The sequence below is a fragment of the Acanthopagrus latus genome, chromosome 2, assembly GCF_904848185.1.
Source record: "Acanthopagrus latus isolate v.2019 chromosome 2, fAcaLat1.1, whole genome shotgun sequence".
Lineage (NCBI taxonomy): Eukaryota > Metazoa > Chordata > Actinopteri > Spariformes > Sparidae > Acanthopagrus > Acanthopagrus latus.
Window position 1 is genome coordinate 30,844,917 of NC_051040.1, and position 20,443 is coordinate 30,865,359.

General features: G+C 43.4%; 1 protein-coding gene across 2 annotated transcripts in view; it reads right to left on the reverse strand.

The window, feature by feature from the left end:
* LOC119031465 (vascular endothelial zinc finger 1-like) overlaps positions 1-20,443 on the reverse strand; it is a 62,439-nt gene that overhangs the window by 17,351 nt on the left and 24,645 nt on the right. For both annotated transcript variants that reach the window (XM_037119966.1, XM_037119974.1), the window contains exons 2-4: positions 7,181-7,935; positions 1,237-1,306; positions 845-1,013 (exon numbers count right to left, since the gene is read on the reverse strand). In XM_037119966.1, coding sequence (XP_036975861.1) covers positions 845-1,013; positions 1,237-1,306; positions 7,181-7,935 — 994 coding nt within the window. The remainder of the gene's footprint in view (positions 1-844; positions 1,014-1,236; positions 1,307-7,180; positions 7,936-20,443) is intronic.

Sequence of the window (20,443 nt, forward strand, 5' to 3'; positions counted from 1 at the left end):
AATCAGAGAAATGTTTAGATTTTCAGGAAATCAGAGGATTAAATCGCAACGACCATATAGCCTCATATATGTATTTTTTTCATCCCAAATCCAAAGCCACCACCTGTGAGTCTTCAGCTGTGCAGATAAATTAGACCTGCATGCAGGACTACAAGGGAGACAGTGAGCAGTAACCAAGTAACTGACATGTTGGTCTTTTCACAAATATGGTTATGATAGTAAAAAATATTATTATTAATTAAACGGCATCACATTTTTTTGCCATCTTATACAAGGGCCCAATTAGATTTCTTTTCATGGGGCCCAAAATCCCTGGCAGCGCCCCTGCACAAGCCATCACTTCATATAATAACTCTCACCTCTGCCTGACAGAGAGAACTCTGATCTCTCTACTGTTGTATATATTATTATTGTTAATTGTTTATAGTATATTTGCACTGTATACATTTTTTGCAGACCCACTGCTACTGTGACAAAATAATTTCCCAATCTGGGATCATTAAAGTAATTCTATTCTATTCTATTTTAAGCACAGATTTCTGTGATTTCATTCTACAGGTTACATTTGTTCAATTGTGATATGTATGTCTTTTTTTCGCTTTATGTTTCTTTTGAGTGATTATTTGTTGAAGTAGGAAGTTTATATACACCTTAGCCAGACACTATGTCAGTCTCAGACTTTCACAATTCCACATCCCAACTTAAAAGGGGTTGATTATAGAAAGTTCATTTAGGGTACTAACTGCAGGAACATCTGACGTGAGAAGCAGCCATTGAGGCAGTGGCTGTCTATTTCGGTTTCACCATAAATCAAATGAAAAGAAAAATGGGACATGTGGCCTACCTTTATTGTGACATGCATTGCTGAAACTGGCTTGGCCGTGCGTCTTGAGGTGACTTGTGATGTAGGCAGCACTTAGCATTTTGCCACATATGGTGCAGGTTACTTTGCCTTCATGCCTAATCATGTGGGAGCGCAGACGGTCTTTGGTAGCAAAGGCGGAGGTACAGGCCTGGGACAGAAAACCAGTTATTTATTTATTTTTCTGACAAACCACATTCTCACATTCTGGGATTCTCACAACATAAAGACAAGATCTTTGTGTTCAAACATTTTTAAAAGCCTTCTGAAACAAAACAAAAGCACAAATAAGAAAACGCTTGAATGAAACTCTGAACTTGACTCATTCTTTTCTGCCTATTGGTTTCATCTTTGCACTCAGTCATAATTCTTACCGTAACTTGGCACTTGAAAGGCCTCTCTGAAGAATGGACATGCTTGACATGACAGCTTAGGTGATCAGGTCTGCAAGGAGAGATGAAGCAAATTTGAATTCTTTAGCTTTGCAGTGGCATCATTTAACATCACACAACATACTAAGAACTGGGTAATATGGCAGTAGTTTCAATGAAGGTACACATTTCAGACATGATGGTGAAAGGTCACCATCATGACCACCAGATTTGTTTGAGTGATATGATACATTAATCACTTAATCTAATCTATCTCCACACAGAATACAGATTGTAGGGGCAGTGTACGTGTTTTAAGTGAATTCTTTATTTTTCACAACACGTGAATAAGCCTCCTGCAGATTGGCAAATAATTTTTTGCATTTTATGCCTGAAGCATTCAAGTTTCAGCATATAATCTACCTACCAAGATTTTATTTCAGACGGAGGCAAATTTTGTCTGACCTCTGGTAAGCCTTCAGAGGTCCTTGACTTCATTATTGCATTTTTCCCCGTTTTCGCCCCATATTGCTGCTCATATAGCACTTTTGTTTCTAATAAACATGCTTACTGTCTGCCAATAAAAATTATGCAGGCAAGCTCCCAAATCTACCTAAGTATAAAGTTTGTTTCCTGGTGGCTATTGTAAAACCTTGTGCTGTTTGTTAAATGGAATTACATGACCATCATAAGGCATGGTAATTGTAAGAGTCTTTGAGTGACTTGACAAAGAGATTCCACTAGGCAACTGATAAAACCTGTGCACCTAAGGCAGGGAGGTTTGATTATCTCCTGGATGTTCGGAAAATCAGTTGACAAACTAAGTAAGAATGGAAGTCACTGGGTGTAATTATAAACCCATTATATTTTGCAATCGACCCATTTTAAAGGTGCTCCAGTCAGGACTTTTGATAACTTTATCATCATATGTAGTTAGTCCATAGTGGCATAATAAAATAACCATTAAAATGTTGAGGAAATAAATAATTCTATTCATTTTACATCGATTTACTGTAAACTGTAGAAAGAACAAAGAAAAAGTGAATGGGTCACAGAATTTTTTCCAAAATAACATCTGGCAAATATGTACTGTTTTTATGTCCACATTTATTTAGTGTACACATGTTGTGATGTCACATGCATTCATGTTGCTCTGAACAAAAGCAGTCAAGTGTGTTTAGCTCCGTTGTAACTAAGCCTTGAGCTCAGTCACTCACTTGTTCTTACCGCGAGCCATAACGTTATGAGAACTGCTCCGGGGTAATGGTCCATCTATCCCCTCTGTCGCAATCGGCTGGCTGGCAGGACATTGCAAATATTTTGCGCTATTTCTGCGCCATTTTTGACCATTCTGATTGGGCTTTATAGAGACCACTGATCAAACTTTTTAACGTATATCGGCCGATTACGATCAATCGGAGCACCCTCGCAGCATTTAAGCCCCGTCCACAAGGGTGAAAACAAATTTTTTTTCTCCATCTCCCTCGTCATAGTTTTAAAAATATTTGCGTCCACACGGATCCACTGAAAATGACCGAAAACGCTGTAGTTCATATTCCAGGCCTATAGGTGGTGCTTGACATTCACCATAAACGAAGAAGAGGACACGGAGCACGCGCATTGAGCTTGTGCGCTGTAAACAGACAGTAGATGGAATAACCAAACACAACAACAAGAAGAAGAAGATGGCCCCTAGGCCCCGTCTGCAGGGGCGAAAACAATCTTTTTTTCCCTCAGTCTTCCTCGTCATCATTTCAAGGAGATTTGCGTCCACACAGATCGACTGAAAATGATCAAAAACGCTGTAGTTCATATTCCAGGCCTATAGGTGGGGGTAGGCCTATTCACCAAAAACGTTTTCATCCACACGAAAATGCTCTTTTGCGAAAACACTCATGTATTGCATTGTTTTGGCCGACCGTCCACATGGATCCTGAAAATGTAGCGCCTGAAAACACACTTTTTTGAAACCAGGTCTCAGGGTGGAGAAATCCGAAAATGCAGCCCTCCCGTTTTCATGTGGACGGCGAATCTGCATACTTTCCGAAACGATGACGCCATTGCCCCACCCCTCGACCTCTTGCCTCTGACCTCTGAACCCCGCAACAACTCATAACAACAACAACAATGGCGGACTACATGTTAGTGTTCGTGCTGCAGAAGATACTGAGTCTTTCTTGCAACTACATGCCTTGTAGTTGAGTGTCAGTCGCAGCAGTAGTTCGACCTCATTACCGGTCAACACGAAAGATTCTGGTTTCCCTGCACTAACCATTTTCATCTCCTTCGTGTTGTGTTCGGTTTCTCCTTCTACTGTCTGTTTACAGCGCGCAAGCTTAATGCGCATGCTCCGTGTCTTCTTCCTCATTTTTGGTGAATGTCAAGCGCCACCTATAGGCCTGGAATATGAACTACAGTGTTTTTGGTCATTTTCAGTGGATCCGTGTGGACGGAAATATTCTTAAAATGATGACGAGGAAGACGGAGAAAAAAAAGATCTTCGCCCATGTGGACGGGGCCTTAGAGTTCATTACCAGGTCAATATGTATCTCTTTATCAATCCATACCGTGTGTGTGTGTGTGTGTGTGTGTGTGTGTGTGTGTGTGTGTGTGTGTGTGTGTGTGTGTGCACCCATAACCCCTCATTCATATTCAATTACAATTTCTAAAAATCTGAATAGCGTGGACCAGATATAATTTGTAACTGGACTTGAGACAGGTGTTAAGGACACTAATAATTGTCAGGATTCAAAACGCCTTACTATCATACAGATTTTTTTTTTTTTGTTTAAAAAAATAAATGGAAAAACAAAACTGATTCAGGATTCAAAATCAAGCACCGGCAACTTGGGATGCCTTTCAGCTATACTTGTGGACTGTCAGTGGTATGGATTTTTCCAGTTTTTAGGGTTATAGGCATGCATCTAACATTCTATGGCTAGTGGAATGTGAAAACCCTAGTGGGACGACCTTAAAACTTTATTGTTGTGATTGTGGTAAGCAGGACATGCGGTTTAAACTAGTAGGGTTTCAGGTCATTTGTTGGTGGAGCTCTCTGCTGCAGACCTAGTCTCCAAATTCAATGGTGTGGCACCGTTTGTCCTTTAAAGGGAACTAGAAGATCCTTGTCTAAAATTGTGTTGGCGAAACAGCTGATCACAGTAGGATGAGAATGTTTTTTATACTGTTGCATCCCAATTTTGGATATATCTGACAAAGAGGGAGGCAGAGATGGCTATCTCTGCAAGTTTTGACTTCTGGCCAATTTCAGAATTCACTCAGAGAACATCCACAATTTTTCTGAGGCAGTCTGGTTGTGATGGTAATAACTATGTATGACGATTACCCACACCTCCATTCTGTGTTTGAGGAAAACATTGGCTTTAAGACAGGAAGAAAGACTTACTGAGGGGGCTTTAAGAGTTCACATAGGCAAGAACCTGGAGAACCTGGAGAATAAGGACAGCATCATCAGAATGCTGTGTTGACTTCAGCTCAGCATTCAACACAATCTCACCAATGAAGCCGATAGGAAAACTTAACACCGGGCTTGAGCACAACACTCTGCAAAATAGACTTTATCACAAGCAGACCCCAAACAGTATTGATTGGAAGTGACACCTCCTACACTTTGGTGTTCAACACAAGCGCACCTCCAGCTCTGTGTGCTCAGCCTCCTCCTGTACACACTCCTAATGACTGCACTCCTAGACATCAGGAAAACTCTATTGTTAAGTATGATGACAAGGAGCCAGTTAAAGCATTCTGACTGGAAACATTACAAACTGGCATGATTTATGCACAGCTCAGGAAAGAAAGGTCCAACAATTAAAACCACAAGGAGCATCACTGGTAACTACAGAGCATCAGTGACATCTCTGAAATGAGATGTCTACACAGAGCCCAAAAGATACAAAAAAGGCAACACCCACCAAAGCCACAGTCTATTCATCCTACTGCCATCTGGCAAAAGTAATGCTTTGATTGATTTTACAAGACTTTATTTTCCTTTTAGCTCTCTCCAAGCAGGTACTATGGCTGCCGAAAAGCAGCTGGATCGCTGGGTCCTCATATGATACCACAAAATTGAAACAAGCTCAGAATCCGAGCACCAAGGCAACATCATGCTCCATGATGCCTTTAATGCACATTTGGGACCATTTAAAACAGTAGGTGTACTAAAAAACACGTCAGGTGATATCAGTGCCTTTGGTCCTTTAGGCCTGTTTAGTATCAGGAGCATTAACATTTCTGGGTTTGATTTTTATCTCAAAATGGCCAGGAAAACAAGTTCTTCTGAAGCTGTCTGTACTTTCTTCTGAGAAAAGAAGGCTATTCCATGTGGGAAAATCCCAAAAAACTAAACATCTCATACAACTGTGTGTACTACCCCCTATGCTCTGACGAGAACAGAAAGAGAAGTTGGAGGCTATGGTGCACAACTGAGCCTGAATATCAGAGTCTTTAAGAAACAGACCCCCTAACACGTTAGACTGCCTCAACTGGCAGCTTCATTAATAGTTACTAGCACAACACCTCTCTTGAAGTCAAAAGTAGGGATGCAATCCAGGATGCCTGCCCTCTAGGCAGAGCTGCAAAAAGAAGCCATATCTTAGACTAGCAAACAAAAGAAGAAGATTAAGATGGGCAAAAGGACATTGATATTGGAAAGATGAATAACACATCTACATTTTTGAATCACAGAGAAGACAGTTTGTAGAACAAATGAAAAGATGCTGGTGAGGTGCCTGACGACATCTTTCAAGTGTGGTCGAGGAAATGGGATGGTCTGGGGTGCTTTAATGCTGGTTAAGATCGATATTTGTACAGGGTTAAAGAAACGCTATCACTCCAATTTGCAACCCCATGCCATAATCTGTTGCCTAACTACATCCTACGACAGGATAAAAACAGCTCCAGACACAGCACCAAACTATGCAAAAACTACTTAAGGAAGATGCAGTCAGTTAGTAGTTGGTCTGTAAAGTAATGGCCAGTGCAGTCACCAGATCTCAATCCTACTGAGCTGTTTGACCATGTGGCATGTAAAATGTGCGCCTCAAACCAATTGAAACCTCGGGATGTGCTTCAGGAAGCAGGGAGTGAAATGTGAAATTCCATCAACAATTTGACAGTCAGAATGTCAAAGGTCGGCAAGGCTGTAAGTGCTGCAAATGAAGCGTTCTTTGACAGAAGTGAATTAAAGGACAAGTAAAAGGCATCCTTGTCAATGTCTTGACTATATTTTCTATTCATTTGGCAACTCATTTGAGTTTGAGTTTTTAGGTAAAATGTGAAAAAGTTCTTTTTCTTTGATTGACCTCAAACTTTTCAGTGGTAGTGTAAACACAACAGTGACTCCTAGAGCCATTTTTTGTCACAACTTTGTTTCTGCACCAAAACAACAGTAAGAAATTATTGGATCGCAATGCTAGTTATGACACTAGTTATGAGCACTCGTGTTTGATTTCTGAGTGGGGAAGAACCTTTCTTTGTGGCGTTTGCATTTATTTAGTCTCCATACTTATTAGTTTTCCCCACCATCAAAACACAAAAAATGTTACCTCACCATGAAATATCTGGGCATCACATGGGTAGATGTTAAAGTTCTATTTTAATTACATAATCATTAAAAATGTAATTCGTCCTTGATTACTGGTAATTTATATTGCTCTGAAAAAAACAACATAGCTGTGACCCCTAATTGAAACAACAGGATCAGGGTGTGAAAAAAAAAACAGGAAAAAAAATCAGATCAAAAGATCAAACAATATTTTTTCATATGATATATAACAAGAAATACACCAATTATCAAGTTTTAGTTTTTTTCACACATAAAAAAAGTTTGGGATTTGATGAGCTTTTTTAAAACTTAACAATTACACTGCCCCAAAGTGCAACAATCATGATTCCATAACCATTCAAGTTCAAAAGAATGTACACATACCTGGAGAACCCCTTCCCACAGACAGAGCAGATGTAAGGCTTATGAACTCCACCATCATGGGAGCGGACATGGTATGTCATGCGATCCTTCCTCTTGAATCTTTGCTGGCAGATGGGACACTCAAATGGCTTCTCATCAGAGTGCGACAGCTTGTGGCGGTTGAGATGATACACATCTCTGAAGGCCTTACCACACATGTCGCAGCCATGATTTTTTTTGACTGGTTTGGGGGGCTTCTTAGGGATGCTCTGCTGATGCTGGTGTTGCATTGGGGTCATGATAGTGGTACCTGTAGATGTTGATGTGGTGGCTGTAGTCAAAATTCCAGCTACAGTAGTGACGTATGAAGGGTTTCCATTATTCTCACGTGGCACAGTGGATATAAGTGGCACCATAGTCGGGGCTGTTTGTGTCTTCTTAGGCCTTGAAACCATCTTAATGCCAGTGTGGCAGGACTCATGCCGCCGCAGGTGATAGCTGTCCCGGAAAGCTTTGTTGCAGTAACCACAGATGAAGGGTGTCTTTGATTTGGGTTCCTTTTTGACAACAGCAGCTGGAGGCCCTCTATCACCAACCCCCCCAGTCCCACTTGCTACATTGTCTTTAAGAAGTTCTGCAGCACTGACAGGGGGTTTCTGGTCCACGGGAATGGGGAGCACTGGTTTCTGATCAGGTGGCTCTGTTCCAGAACTGAGCAAAGGTAAGAGACTGTTCCCAGTTACTTGATGCTGGTGATGCAGAGCCTCATTGGCCTGCTGCAATGAGAAAGAAAAAGCCATATAAAATTATGTTAATACACTTCCTCAGTTGGAGCACATAGGAAGCAAAATACCAATAAAAAAAAGTGTCTGCTCCAGAGTGTAAAATATTGTCATCAGGACAGCAGAAATACCACATCTCAGGTTTCAAAGCACATCTTACTGTGATGAAATCTACCAACATATCAAATGGTTATTTTGCCTGTAAGGCTCATGGATTGAGCAAAAGAAAGCAGAATAATAATATTCTGTCTCTCATTGTCATGGTTTTATTTAGCAGTGAAGGGCATGATCATACGAGTCAAGAATACACCCATTATTTTTAGGGGTGCCAAGGGATCACACGATATTAAAACGTGATGATTTTTCTCAATGTCAGAGTCTGACATTGAACTTGAAATTAGAATAAAAGATTGTAAATCCTTTATGTGGCAACACTTTGGGTGCCAGGTGGAAACAATAAATGGCGACAAACTGAAATCAAGTGATATCAAATTCCACGTGCGGTTGTGTTTAGGATAATTAATGTTAGATGGAATCTATGCACATCATATGGGCGTGTTTGTTAGACCTGAGGGACAGTGACAGAGTGAGTGAGTGAGACAGAGAGAGAGAGAGATAGGGAGAAAGAGGAGTTTTCAGTCAATTGTAATTGGAGGTGTCAGCAATTTTATTTAGCAAACACATTAGGCTTGGAATTTTTTTTTTTGATCTATGGTCGTCATGAATGTCCACCACTAGGTGGTGTTCTACTGAAGGAAGGTCTGTTTTGGCCTATAACTCCCATGTAGTTTATCGCACAGTCCCATGCGTTCCCTGAATTAAGTTGAATCTGGCGATATAGGCCATGACCACTTTCGCCTACCACTTTTTTTTTCACTAAAGTTGCAAACCTAGTTTTTTTAACTCCTCCCAGGCAATTTCACCCATGTTGCATATCTCCACATTGGTGCGTCCCAATGACATGAAACTCAGGTTACTACTTCCCCATGAGCCCCTAAGGCTTTGGGTAAAATGTTGGCCGATAGCAAGGTGGCGCTCTTTAAATTGAAGTATTTTAAATCTCAACATCGGTTGGTCAGATTAACATTTAACTAATATTTGACACTGTGACCATACCATAACAATTATGTAAATGAAATTCATATGGGTGGTATAGACTGGTCCCTTTAACTCACACACCAAAAACGTTTTGGGCCAATAACTCAGACATAATATGTCGCACATTTTTAAACCTTATATCTACGTGTTCCCTAAATTGAGTTGAAATGTGTAGGCCACGGCCACTTTTGCTGTAAATTCCCATTTGCAAAATCGCGAACAAAGAACAATATACTTTCCAAACTCCTCCTAGGTTATTTGATCGATTTGCATGTAGCATCTGTGGACCCTACTGACAAAAAATTATCAAAAGAATTGTGATAGTCCAAAAAATGTTCCGGCACATTGTGGTCAAACATACAGTCTTGCAGATCTTGAGAAAATATAGTCTGATTACCACAAAACTTTTGCTAATTGTGTTCCATGGCCCAATGAGGGTTTGCACAAAATTCGGTGCAAATCGGTCAATAAATGGTGCTTTTATTGCTAAATGACGAAAGAACAGTTTGACGGCCTTCACTTTTGACTGTACATTCAGTGCTACCTTGCTAATGGATACAAACCTCTGTTTAAGAGTCTGTGGGGTCACACAGTGTAGTCCTCTCATTATTTGTTCTTTATGTAGATTGCAGGGAGTTATTATGATTTTAGTGTACACTATTTAATACTGGCAGGAGCAGGCCACCAAATTATAAAGAAATGACTTCCTCAACGGAAAGTGTTGCATGAGCAAGCCCCTACAGAAGCATGCCCTGAGGTGCCTGGACTGCGAGGGCCCGTTCATTGCTGCTTGCAGCTTTAATTATCATTTTTTTTCAGCATGTTTTGAAAGCCTAAACATACCCCAAACTCACCAAACTTGGTATAAATGTTGCATCCGCCAAAAAGTTTAATAATTAAACATGATGGCTAGGGGACTCTAAGAGCCCCTCGCTGTAATGCCCCGCCTCCTACATGAACATACATGCACAAAATTGGGAATACCTATGTATCATGACCAGAGCGCACAAAAAATCCTGTATGACCCATACCCTCAGTCCAACAAGAAGTTGGCCATTTTGATTTTAGCCTTCATTTTGACTCAATTCCATGCCTCGTACTTTAATGATCTTCTCATACAGATTTAACAACACAGACTTCACATTCAGTCAGTATCATCCTCAGACCTTGAAGGTGAAAAGTTATCAAAAGCTTTCGCCTTGGTTGTACCTGGTGGCTGTGGTGCTGCGGTCCATTTCATTGCTTCACCATAAAGCATCAGGTCCTTATACGTAACTTCAACATACAATTTCCCATTTACACCAAACGCATTACACATGTAGAGGGTGTCGCCCTGAATATGTCTATGCAACAATACGGTTTTATGCCCATAGCACCACCCACTGGACACAGAAAGTCAGCCTTGTATTGTCTATCAGACTTCCTATATTCACATACATAAGCCAAATTGAGCATACATATGTATCATGACCAAACGCGCAAAAAACCCAAAAATTATCAAGAGCTTTTGCCTACATCATATCTGGTAGGCGTGGCGGTGCGGTCTATTTCTATGCTTCGCCATAAAGCATACATGTAGAGGGTGTCGCCCTGAATATGTCTATGCATCAATACTGTATCCATAGCGCCACCCACTGGACACAGGAAGTAAGACAAACATCATCACATGACATTACATGACATTTAATGCTTGTTTTCGACATATTATACACTACAACATTACATGCAGGTAACAGGTGAGCAAGCCCTCTGACAGCGCCACAGCCTGACATGCCCTGAATATGTTTTTGCATCAATACCAAGTTGTGTAAGAAAGTTTACATAAAATTAAAAAGCGTTTACCGTAAAGAGTTTACTGCAAGTGCTGTTTACAGTAAGTGTTATCTGTGAGGCATTGTGTCAAAGCAGAATATTTTACAATATATGTTTTTATTCATTTTTTATTTTCATTTCAAGGAGCCAAAGACTTAATTTTCACTGTTGTTGCATTTTCAAATAATGTTAAGCATTGTTGCAAAGTGGAGGTTTCAGTAAAATGTTGATGATTTTTGAGATTTTTTTTATCATTTCACTGCAGTTTAAGACAGTGATTGGTTTGTTGCGATCAATACATTATTTTGTCAAGCACTACTATTTCCATTTGGTATTATTGTGCCATTTTTTTGAAGAAATGCTTAATTTTCATTGCTACACTTTAGTTTCAAACCATTCATATCGTATATTGATACTATATTGCTACCAAGATGTTTGGTTTACATACACTGCCTAGCAAAAAAAAAAGTCACTACCAAAAAAAAGGTCACATACTTAAATATTTCATCAGACCGTTTTTATCTTAAATTACGGCATACATTCGCTGTGGCATTGTTTCGATACACTTCTGCAATGTGGCAAGATCTGATTCCGTCCAGTGTAGCATTAATTTTTCACCAAGATCTTGTATTGATGATGGGAGTGTCTGACCACTGTGCAAAGCCTTCTCCAGCACATCCCAAAGACTCTCAGTGGGGTTAAGGTCTGGTTAAGGTTCGCTGCTCCCTGAACCAATCTTTTACAATTTGAGCCCGATGAATCCTGGCATTGTCATCTTGGAATTTGCCAATATCATCAGGGAAGAAAAAAATCCATTGATTGAATAACCTGGTATTCATCCATCCATCCATCCATCTTCTACCCTTTATCCGTTACCGGGTCGCGGGGGCAGCTGTCTGAGCAGGGACACCCAGACTTCCCTCACCCCGGACACTTCCTCCAGCTCTTCTGGGAGGATCCCAAGGCGTTCCCAGGCCAGCTGGGCGACATAGTCGCTCCAGCGTGTCCTGGGTCTTCCCCGGGGTCTCCTCCCAGTGGGACATGCCAGGAACACCTCCCGTGGAAGGCGTCCCGGGGGCATCCGAAACAGATGCCCGAGCCACCTCAACTGGCTCCTCTCGATGTGGAGGAGCAGTGGCTCTACTCCGAACTCCTCCCGGGTGACAGAGCTCCTCACCCTATCTCTAAGGGAGCGCCCCGCCACCCTGCGGAGGAAACTCATTTCAGCCGCTTGTATCCGGGATCTTATTCTTTCGGTCATGACCCAAAGTTCATGACCATAGGTGAGGGTAGGAACGTAGATTGACCGGTAAATCGAGAGCTTCGCCTTTCGACTCAGCTCTCTCTTCACCACGACAGACCGGTATAACGACCGCATTATTGCGGCCGCCGCACCGATCCGCCTGTCAATCTCACACTCCATCCTTCCCTCACTCGTGAACAAGACCCCAAGATACTTAAACTCCTCCACCTGAGGCAGTAACTCTCCCCCAACCCGGAGGGGACAAGCCACCTTTTTCCGGTCGAGAACCATGGCCTCAGATTTGGAGGTGCTGATTCTCATCCCAGCCGCTTCACACTCGGCTGCAAACTGCCCCAGGACATGCTGGAGGTCCCGGCTCGAAGGAGCCAACAAGACCACATCATCCGTGAAAAGCAGAGACGAAATCCTGTGGCTCCCAAACCAGATCCCTTCCAGCCCGTGGCTGCGCCTAGAAATTCTGTCCATGAAAGTAATGAACAGAACCGGTGACAAAGGGCAGCCCTGCCGGAGTCCAACATGTACCGGGAACAGGTCTGACTTACTGCCGGCAATGCGAACCAAGCTCCTGCTCCGCTCGTACAGGGACCGTACGGCCCTTAACAGGGGGCCCCCGACCCCGTACTCCCGGAGCACCTCCCACAGAATGCCACGAGGGACACGGTCGAATGCCTTCTCCAAGTCCACAAAACACATGTGGACTGGTTGGGCAAACTCCCATGAACCCTCGAGCACCCTGCGGAGGGTATGGAGCTGGTCCAGTGTTCCGCGGCCCGGACGAAAACCGCATTGTTCCTCCTGGATCCGAGGTTCGACTATCGGCCGAATTCTCCTCTCCAGTACCCTGGAATAGACTTTCCCAGGGAGGCTGAGGAGTGTGATCCCCCGATAGTTGGAGCACACCCTCCGGTCCCCCTTTTTAAATAGGGGGACCACCACCCCGGTCTGCCAGTCCAGAGGCACTGTCCCTGACTGCCATGCAATGCTGCAGAGACGTGTCAACCAAGACAGCCCTACAACATCCAGAGACTTGAGGTACTCAGGGCGGATCTCATCCACCCCCGCTGCTCTGCCACCGAGGAGCTTCCCAACTACCTCAGTGACTTCGGCTTGGGTGATGAATGAGTCAACCTCCGAGTCCCCAGCCTCTGCTTCCTCTATGGAAGACATGTCAGCGGGATTGAGGAGATCCTCGAAGTATTCCTTCCACCGCCCGACAATATCCCCAGTCGAGGTCAACAGCTCCCCACCCCCACCGTAAACAGTGTTGGTGGAGAACTGCTTCCCCCTCCTGAGGCGCCGGATGGTTTGCCAGAATTTCTTCGAGGCTGACCGATAGTCCTCCTCCATGGCCTCTCCGAACTTTTCCCAGACCCGAGTTTTTGCTTCCGCGACTGCCCGCGCCGCCGCCCGCCTGGCCTGCCGGTACCCGTCAGCTGCTTCAGGAGTCCCCCGGGCCAACCAGGCTCGGTAGGACTCCTTCTTCAGCTTGACAGCATCCCTTACTTCCGGCGTCCACCACCGGGTTCGGGGATTGCCGCCACAACAGGCACCGGAGACCCTACGGCCACAGCTCCGGACAGCCGCGTCAACAATAGAAGTGGAGAACATGGTCCATTCGGACTCAATGTCCCCAGCCTCCCTCGGGATCAGGTCCGAGCTCTCCCGGAGGTGGGAGTTAAAGACCTCTTTGACAGAGGGTTCTGCCAGACGTTCCCAGCAGACCCTCACAATACGTTTGGGTCTGCCAGGTCTGTCCAGCTTCCTCCCCTGCCAACGGATCCGACTCACCACCAGGTGGTGATCAGTTGACAGCTCAGCCCCTCTCTTCACCCGAGTGTCCAAGACATACGGCCGGAGGCCAGATGACACGACCACAAAGTCGATCATTGACCTCCGGCCTAGGGTGTCCTGGTGCCATGTGCACATATGGACACCCTTATGCTTAAACATGGTGTTCGTTATGGACAAACTGTGACTAGCACAGAAGTCCAGTAACAGAACACCACTCTGATTCAGATCGGGGAGGCCGTTCCTCCCAATCACACCCCTCCAGGTAACACTGTCGTTGCCCACGTGAGCGTTGAAGTCCCCCAGAAGAATGACGGAGTCCCCGGTTGGAGCACTCTCCAGTACCCCTCCCAGGGACTCCAAGAAGGCCGGGTACTCTACACTGCTGTTCGGCCCATAAGCCGAAACAACAGTGAGATACCTATCCCCGACCCGAAGGCGCAGGGAAACGACCCTCTCGTTCACTGGGGTAAACCCCAACACAAAGCGGCTGAGCCGAGGAGCTATAAGCAAGCCCACACCAGCTCGCCGCCTCTCACCGCGGGCAACTCCAGAATAGAAGAGAGTCCAGCCTCTCTCAAGGCGTTCGGTTCCAGAGCCCAGACTGTGCGTAGAGGAGAGCCCGACTATCTCTAGTCGGTACCGCTCAACCTCTCGCACCAGCTCAGGCTCTTTCCCCCCCAGTGAGGTGACATTCCATGTCCCCAACCTGGTATTCAGTATTCAGTTAGTCAGCTGACCTCATTCTTTGGGCACATAATGTTGCACCTAGACCTGACCAAGTGCAGCAACCCCAGATCATAGCACTGTCCCCACAGGCTTGTACAGTAGGCACTAGGCATGATGGGTGCGTCACTTCATCTGCCTCTCTTCTTACCCTGATACGCCCATCACTCTGGAACAGGGTAAACCAGGACTGATCAGACCACATGACCTTCTTCCATTGCTCCAGAGTCCAATCTTTATGCTCCCTAGCAAATTGAAGCCTTTTTTCTGATTAGCCTCAGTGATTAGTGGTTTTCTTAAGGCTACACAGCAGTTCAGTCCCAATCCCTTCACACTGTGCATGTGGAAATGCTCTTACTTTCACTATTAAACATAGCCCTGTTGTTTTTCTATGATCTGATTTCACCAAATGTTTAAGTGATTGCCAATCACGATCAATCTGGATTTTTTCCGACCACAGTTTTTCCTTGGAGACGATGGTTCCCCACTATCCTTCCAGTTTTTAAGAATGCGTTGGACAGATCTTAACCCAATTTCAGTAGTTTCTGCAATCTCCTTAGATGTTTCCTCTGTTTGATGCATGCCAAAGATTTGACCTCAAACAGACTACATTTTCCACGACCACAGGATGTGTCTTTCCACATGGTTGTTTAAGGAACAAGAAGCTACTCAGTGCATCAGTTGAGGTTAAATAACTTCTTACCAGCTGAAAGATAATTGTCAAAGGAATAATTATCCGCTTACCTATTTGCTTTGTTAAATCCAGGGGGTGACATTTTTTTGGCCAGGCAGTATATCTACATATGATATTTTGTCCATATTGTGCAGCCCTACATCACAGCTAACACAAGTACTATGCAAAGACACAAAACCACCACAGTTCTACTAAAATAAACCATACCTGTGAAGAAAACACCGTAAGGTCAGACAAAATGATAAATGCCTTTCCATCTCAACTTCCACAGTGTGCTCGAGTCATGGCAATAAGGACAGACATCAGCATTACATTGCAGTTTTTACAACACCATTTTCCATGGTGGAAAATCGGCGACTTCTCCATACAACAGAACTGAAGTACACCTGACATGCACACCTACACCTACATCCTGGCATGCAAGCATTTTACTTGCACAGTGGTTCCAAATGAGCATGTATTTGCAACATACTGCAGATAGTGCCTGAATATCTCCAATGCTGCCAGAAAACACAGGCATGCTTATAGTTTCTAAACAAAGAACACAGCCATATCTTAGGCAGGGCAGTGTAGCTGAAGCCAGCTCTCAGCTCTGTATCACACTTGAAGAAAAATTTGGTCAGTCCCCAATGGCGGAGGGGTGGGGTGGCAGGGGGTGGCCGTGGCCACCTCATGCTGAATCATGGCCACCCTATTGGCCACCCTGGCCTGATCCCAACCACCCATGCAACCGGCGTATCACAGCTGTCACTACCTGCTGGCGTGCAGATCCTTTCCTGCACTGCGACGGCACTATTAGACATTTTAAATGCGCGCACATCCTGTCTGAACCCCGCTCTCTCCCCAGAGGAGAGCGCTACCCGCTGGCGCACGGTGCAGCAGCCAGGGTGAGACTGGGTGCGCTGGGAGTTTCCAGTGTCCGAAAGAGCGGTGCATCAGACATCGGCTACCTGCCTCCGTAGCTCCGACGGCGACAGCTTCCATGGCTTATCACCCTCCATCCTGGGGCGGGTGAGGCGCATCCAGCTGCTGGAGGCGGGGACCAAGACGCGTCCAGCGAGGGACAGTGGGTGGTCGGGGGCCGCTGCTTGCCTGAATTGATTCAAAGCAGTGTTTCCCATACATTGACGAGACTGTGGCTGCCCGCCATATTCTAATTTGCCCTTCCAAAGTCTAAATATGTGGAATGTGAAAAAATATTTCTGCCTTTCCAACGCATACTGATGTTTCAGTCAGTCTCTTTTGTTTGCATTACCTTTAACTAGTGCATTGCCTGTAGGAAGCATGTATTCCTATTGAAAAGTGGGAGGTTAAGTAGCTTTTTAATGGATGGCCAAATGAAGTTGTGTTTGAAGGTGCGACATCAGGGATATAATTGGCTGTTTTGACTACTTTTGAATATACCATTATATTTCACCTTAAAAACTATTTACCTTGCCTTGTTTGGTGTCATTATTTTCAGCACATCCTCAAATGTGTGACTGTACAGTTAGTTTTCTATTTTGACATACTATATTAATACTATGAACGTAAATCACAAAGTAACATAACATCAGAGTAGGAAAAAGTTAATTTTTTTACTGTGAAAACCACAAATATGTTAAATGAAGCAAATGCATTAGTTATAATGCAAATATAAATTGTTGTTTCCTACATTTGTGCCTAAGTTTTTGAAATTTATAAAGTTATATGTAACCATTTACATTTAAATGTAGGCTCAGGGCTCCTCAGCTCATTCCTGCCTGTTCCACATTCAGTAGTCTCCTCTTTGTTGTGACTCACAACACAAAAAAAACGACTACACTACACACTAAACACTACATAACACACTACCTATACACTCCAAACACGCTATATGTCACAAATCTCTCAACTCTCAAAACTCGCCATCTCTGTCACTGTCTGTATCACCGCCGGCGTCCCTCACACAACTTCCCCAGTTCCTCAGCAACCAAACTTGCTGCTTGCGGACACTTTCATGACAAAAGCACGTTTTTACCATTTCTTCCTGCACCAGACACAAAACAAATGTGACGGCAATGTTCGCGAAAAAGCGTGGTGGAGATTATTTACCCTAAGTCCGGTTTTGGACCTGATGGTGCGTCCGTCGACTCGGGAGGTGGGCCGTGGGGTTGGGCTAGCAGCTAGCTACACACAAATATCCACAGATTCCAATTCCACTTTGTTGTCCGCGCATATCTGGATCTCCTCAGACCGGAACAGACTCTGTCCAGAGTCGTTTAGTCTCATTAATCCACAACAATCATTTTAGATCCACAGAACGGGACCGAACCGCCGGCAAAATACCGGTCCAGCTTGCGCCGCTGCAGGTACAAATTCGCTTGTTTCTTAAGGTATGTCATGGAAGTGAGCTCTGCAGTGATTGGCTCTGGTGCGCATGTGGCTATGGTGTGCAGTGATTGGCTCTGGTGCACATGTGACTATGGTGGCTATGGTTTGCAATGCTAGCTGAATTTGTAAAGAATTTCTGAGATACTTTGTTAACTGTATCATTGTAGTCCAAACAAATGCGATGCTGCACACCACTGAACCAAGCAGCAGCCATGTGGAAACTCTCAGGTCAGTCTGATCCTGATCCGCAGAGATATAAACACAGACAGACAGACAGAGATTCCTTGCTTTTATAGAGAGATGACTTCAGTACTGCTAATTCAGGGCTGTATTAGTGAAAGAATAATAATATGAAGCTGTTATCGAACCTGGAGCCTCATGCCCTTGGAGGCTCCTCCACTCACACACATACACAACACAACGACGTGGGTCTGTGTGTCAGTCCAAAACAGCCATGAATACAAAATGACAAAATGTCACCTATGACTGACTGTTACAGTGAGTTGAAGAGTATCAGAAACATCTAGTTTGTTATTGTATATACACAAAAAAATCCAATTTCATGTAAAACCATTGGCATAAATAAATCCAGTGTTAGAGAGAGGAAATATTTTACTGTCGTCTTCCACCGTAGTCCTTGACGTTAACTAGCATGTTGGATATTTAGCTTGATAATTACCTAGCGGATTAAAATATGTAATGTATATAGCCATTGAGAGTCTGCACAAGGTGTTATATTTTGAAAATGGATCGGATGCTCTATGCTGTTCCTGTGTCTCTAACTTCCTATCAGCGCAATCGGTTCTGTGCAGAACCAAAAGCAGCCGTGCCCGGCTTGACTCCACTGTGCACTGGAGCTGATCAAGGCCTCCTGTGATTTGTAACACGCTATCTGCTTCTAGCAGATGGAAAGAGATGTCAGGTTAACAAGGGGGGTGCTTTTTGGTAATTTTGCTAACAAGGGGGACAGCATTCCTCAAATCGCCTACTGGTGATCACCACAAGCTGAGCTGAACATCTCCCAAGTCTTCTCAGCACAGTACGCAGTACAGTTGTCTGTATATTGTGCTACATTTGTATAAGCATCTTTGTCACCTTACTTGCAGGAATAAGAAAAAAGTTAGATACACTGAATATTATTATATTTTTTCCACCATTACCTCCATTCCAAATATTGTGGGGGTGTGTGGTTTAGGTGCCCTAAATACCCCTATATTTTCTAGTGAGACATTGCCACCCCAAAATGATCACATAACCTGGCCATCCTGGCCACCCCACAGAAAAATTTCTGGCTGCACCACTATCAATCCCTGTTTGCACTTTAAGTATTGAGAGAGTACTAATTTGATAATGGTTACCACCTCTTGTCGCACTTTGTGCAAATTGCACAAAATTAAACCAAGAAAAACATACTGTTATTTTTGTTATTGCTATTTTATTCAGTTTGGGGTTAAAAGCTCACACATAGGTCTGAAGAGATTCATGAGAAATCATACATGAGAAAAGCCATGAATCTGTGGCAAAACCTTTCGATAGTTTTTCCTATTTTTTCCTTATCAAAAACAAACAACAAATGACAAATAAAATCTTAGAAGTATTGCTTTCATTCTAATGCTTTTATTGAAAACAAAATGGCCCTGCCATTGTAAACCGTGTACCTTCAAACTCACTTGAAAAAATAATTAAAAGTGCCGCCTCTTGAATAAAAATGTCCCTTTTTGATAAAATGCACTTGTAAACATACATTTAACATGTCAGACTGCATGCTATCACAAAAACATTTTCCACATTGCAATTGATAAAGTGTGAACAGAACTTTCAGTAAACACATATTGTGCAGAAAGTCAAAGGCGCCTTTTTTGTACAAAAAGTATATTGTATCCCTGAAGATATGTAAAAAAAAAAAAAAAAAAAAAATTTGCATGCATTGCATTGCATAGTAAACATCACCTGTTGGTGGATGTACAGGACATGAGGTGTGTGCTTTCTGTCTTTAGTTTTAACATTTATTCATATATTTTTTTCCAACACATTTTTGGCAAGTTCCTTCCTGTCTATATTTGATCTTTTCTCTCTTATTCAAATCTTTTTATTTTTTAGTATTCTAAGTACTGTACTTATTGTATGTCTGTGTGTCTGTCTACCTGCTATTGTGACAAGTAAATTTCCCTGATGTGGGATAAATAAAAGTCTAAATTCTAAAGTCATGTATATGAACCCTGGCTTTTCCACTATATATATGTGCACCATATCTTAAGCAATATGCAAAATAACTGCATCCATAAAAGCTGTCCACCGGGCCCCTTTCTTGCCACACGGCAAACAATGATTATAGGATACTGATAGCTGCTTTTTAGCAGATGCCACAGTTTTGTCATTCTCATAGTGAACAACATCTGTCCTGCTGCACGCTTCTGTTTGAGACGCTGAAATAAATGGGTCATACCACTGCCTTTAGTTGCAAAGGCCTTTAAAAGACACTTCCCAGCAGATCGTGGTTTGTTCTATGTACAGCGTAACAAAATCCAACTACTGATGAGACTGTGCCTTTCTTAGAAACAAACTTTGTTTGATGCTATGTTGTTCCTTGTTTCTCTCTATGGGACATAAATGCAAGGGCAAAGGCAGAGCCCACTATGAACTACGGAAGCCCATGTGGAGCGGCATTGGAGCAAGTTAAAGAGAAACCAGACTCACTCCATCTTCAGGAGTGTCTCCAGGCTTGTTAGGGAAGTGAACAGCGTGTTCACTATCAATTTGTGTCTGTT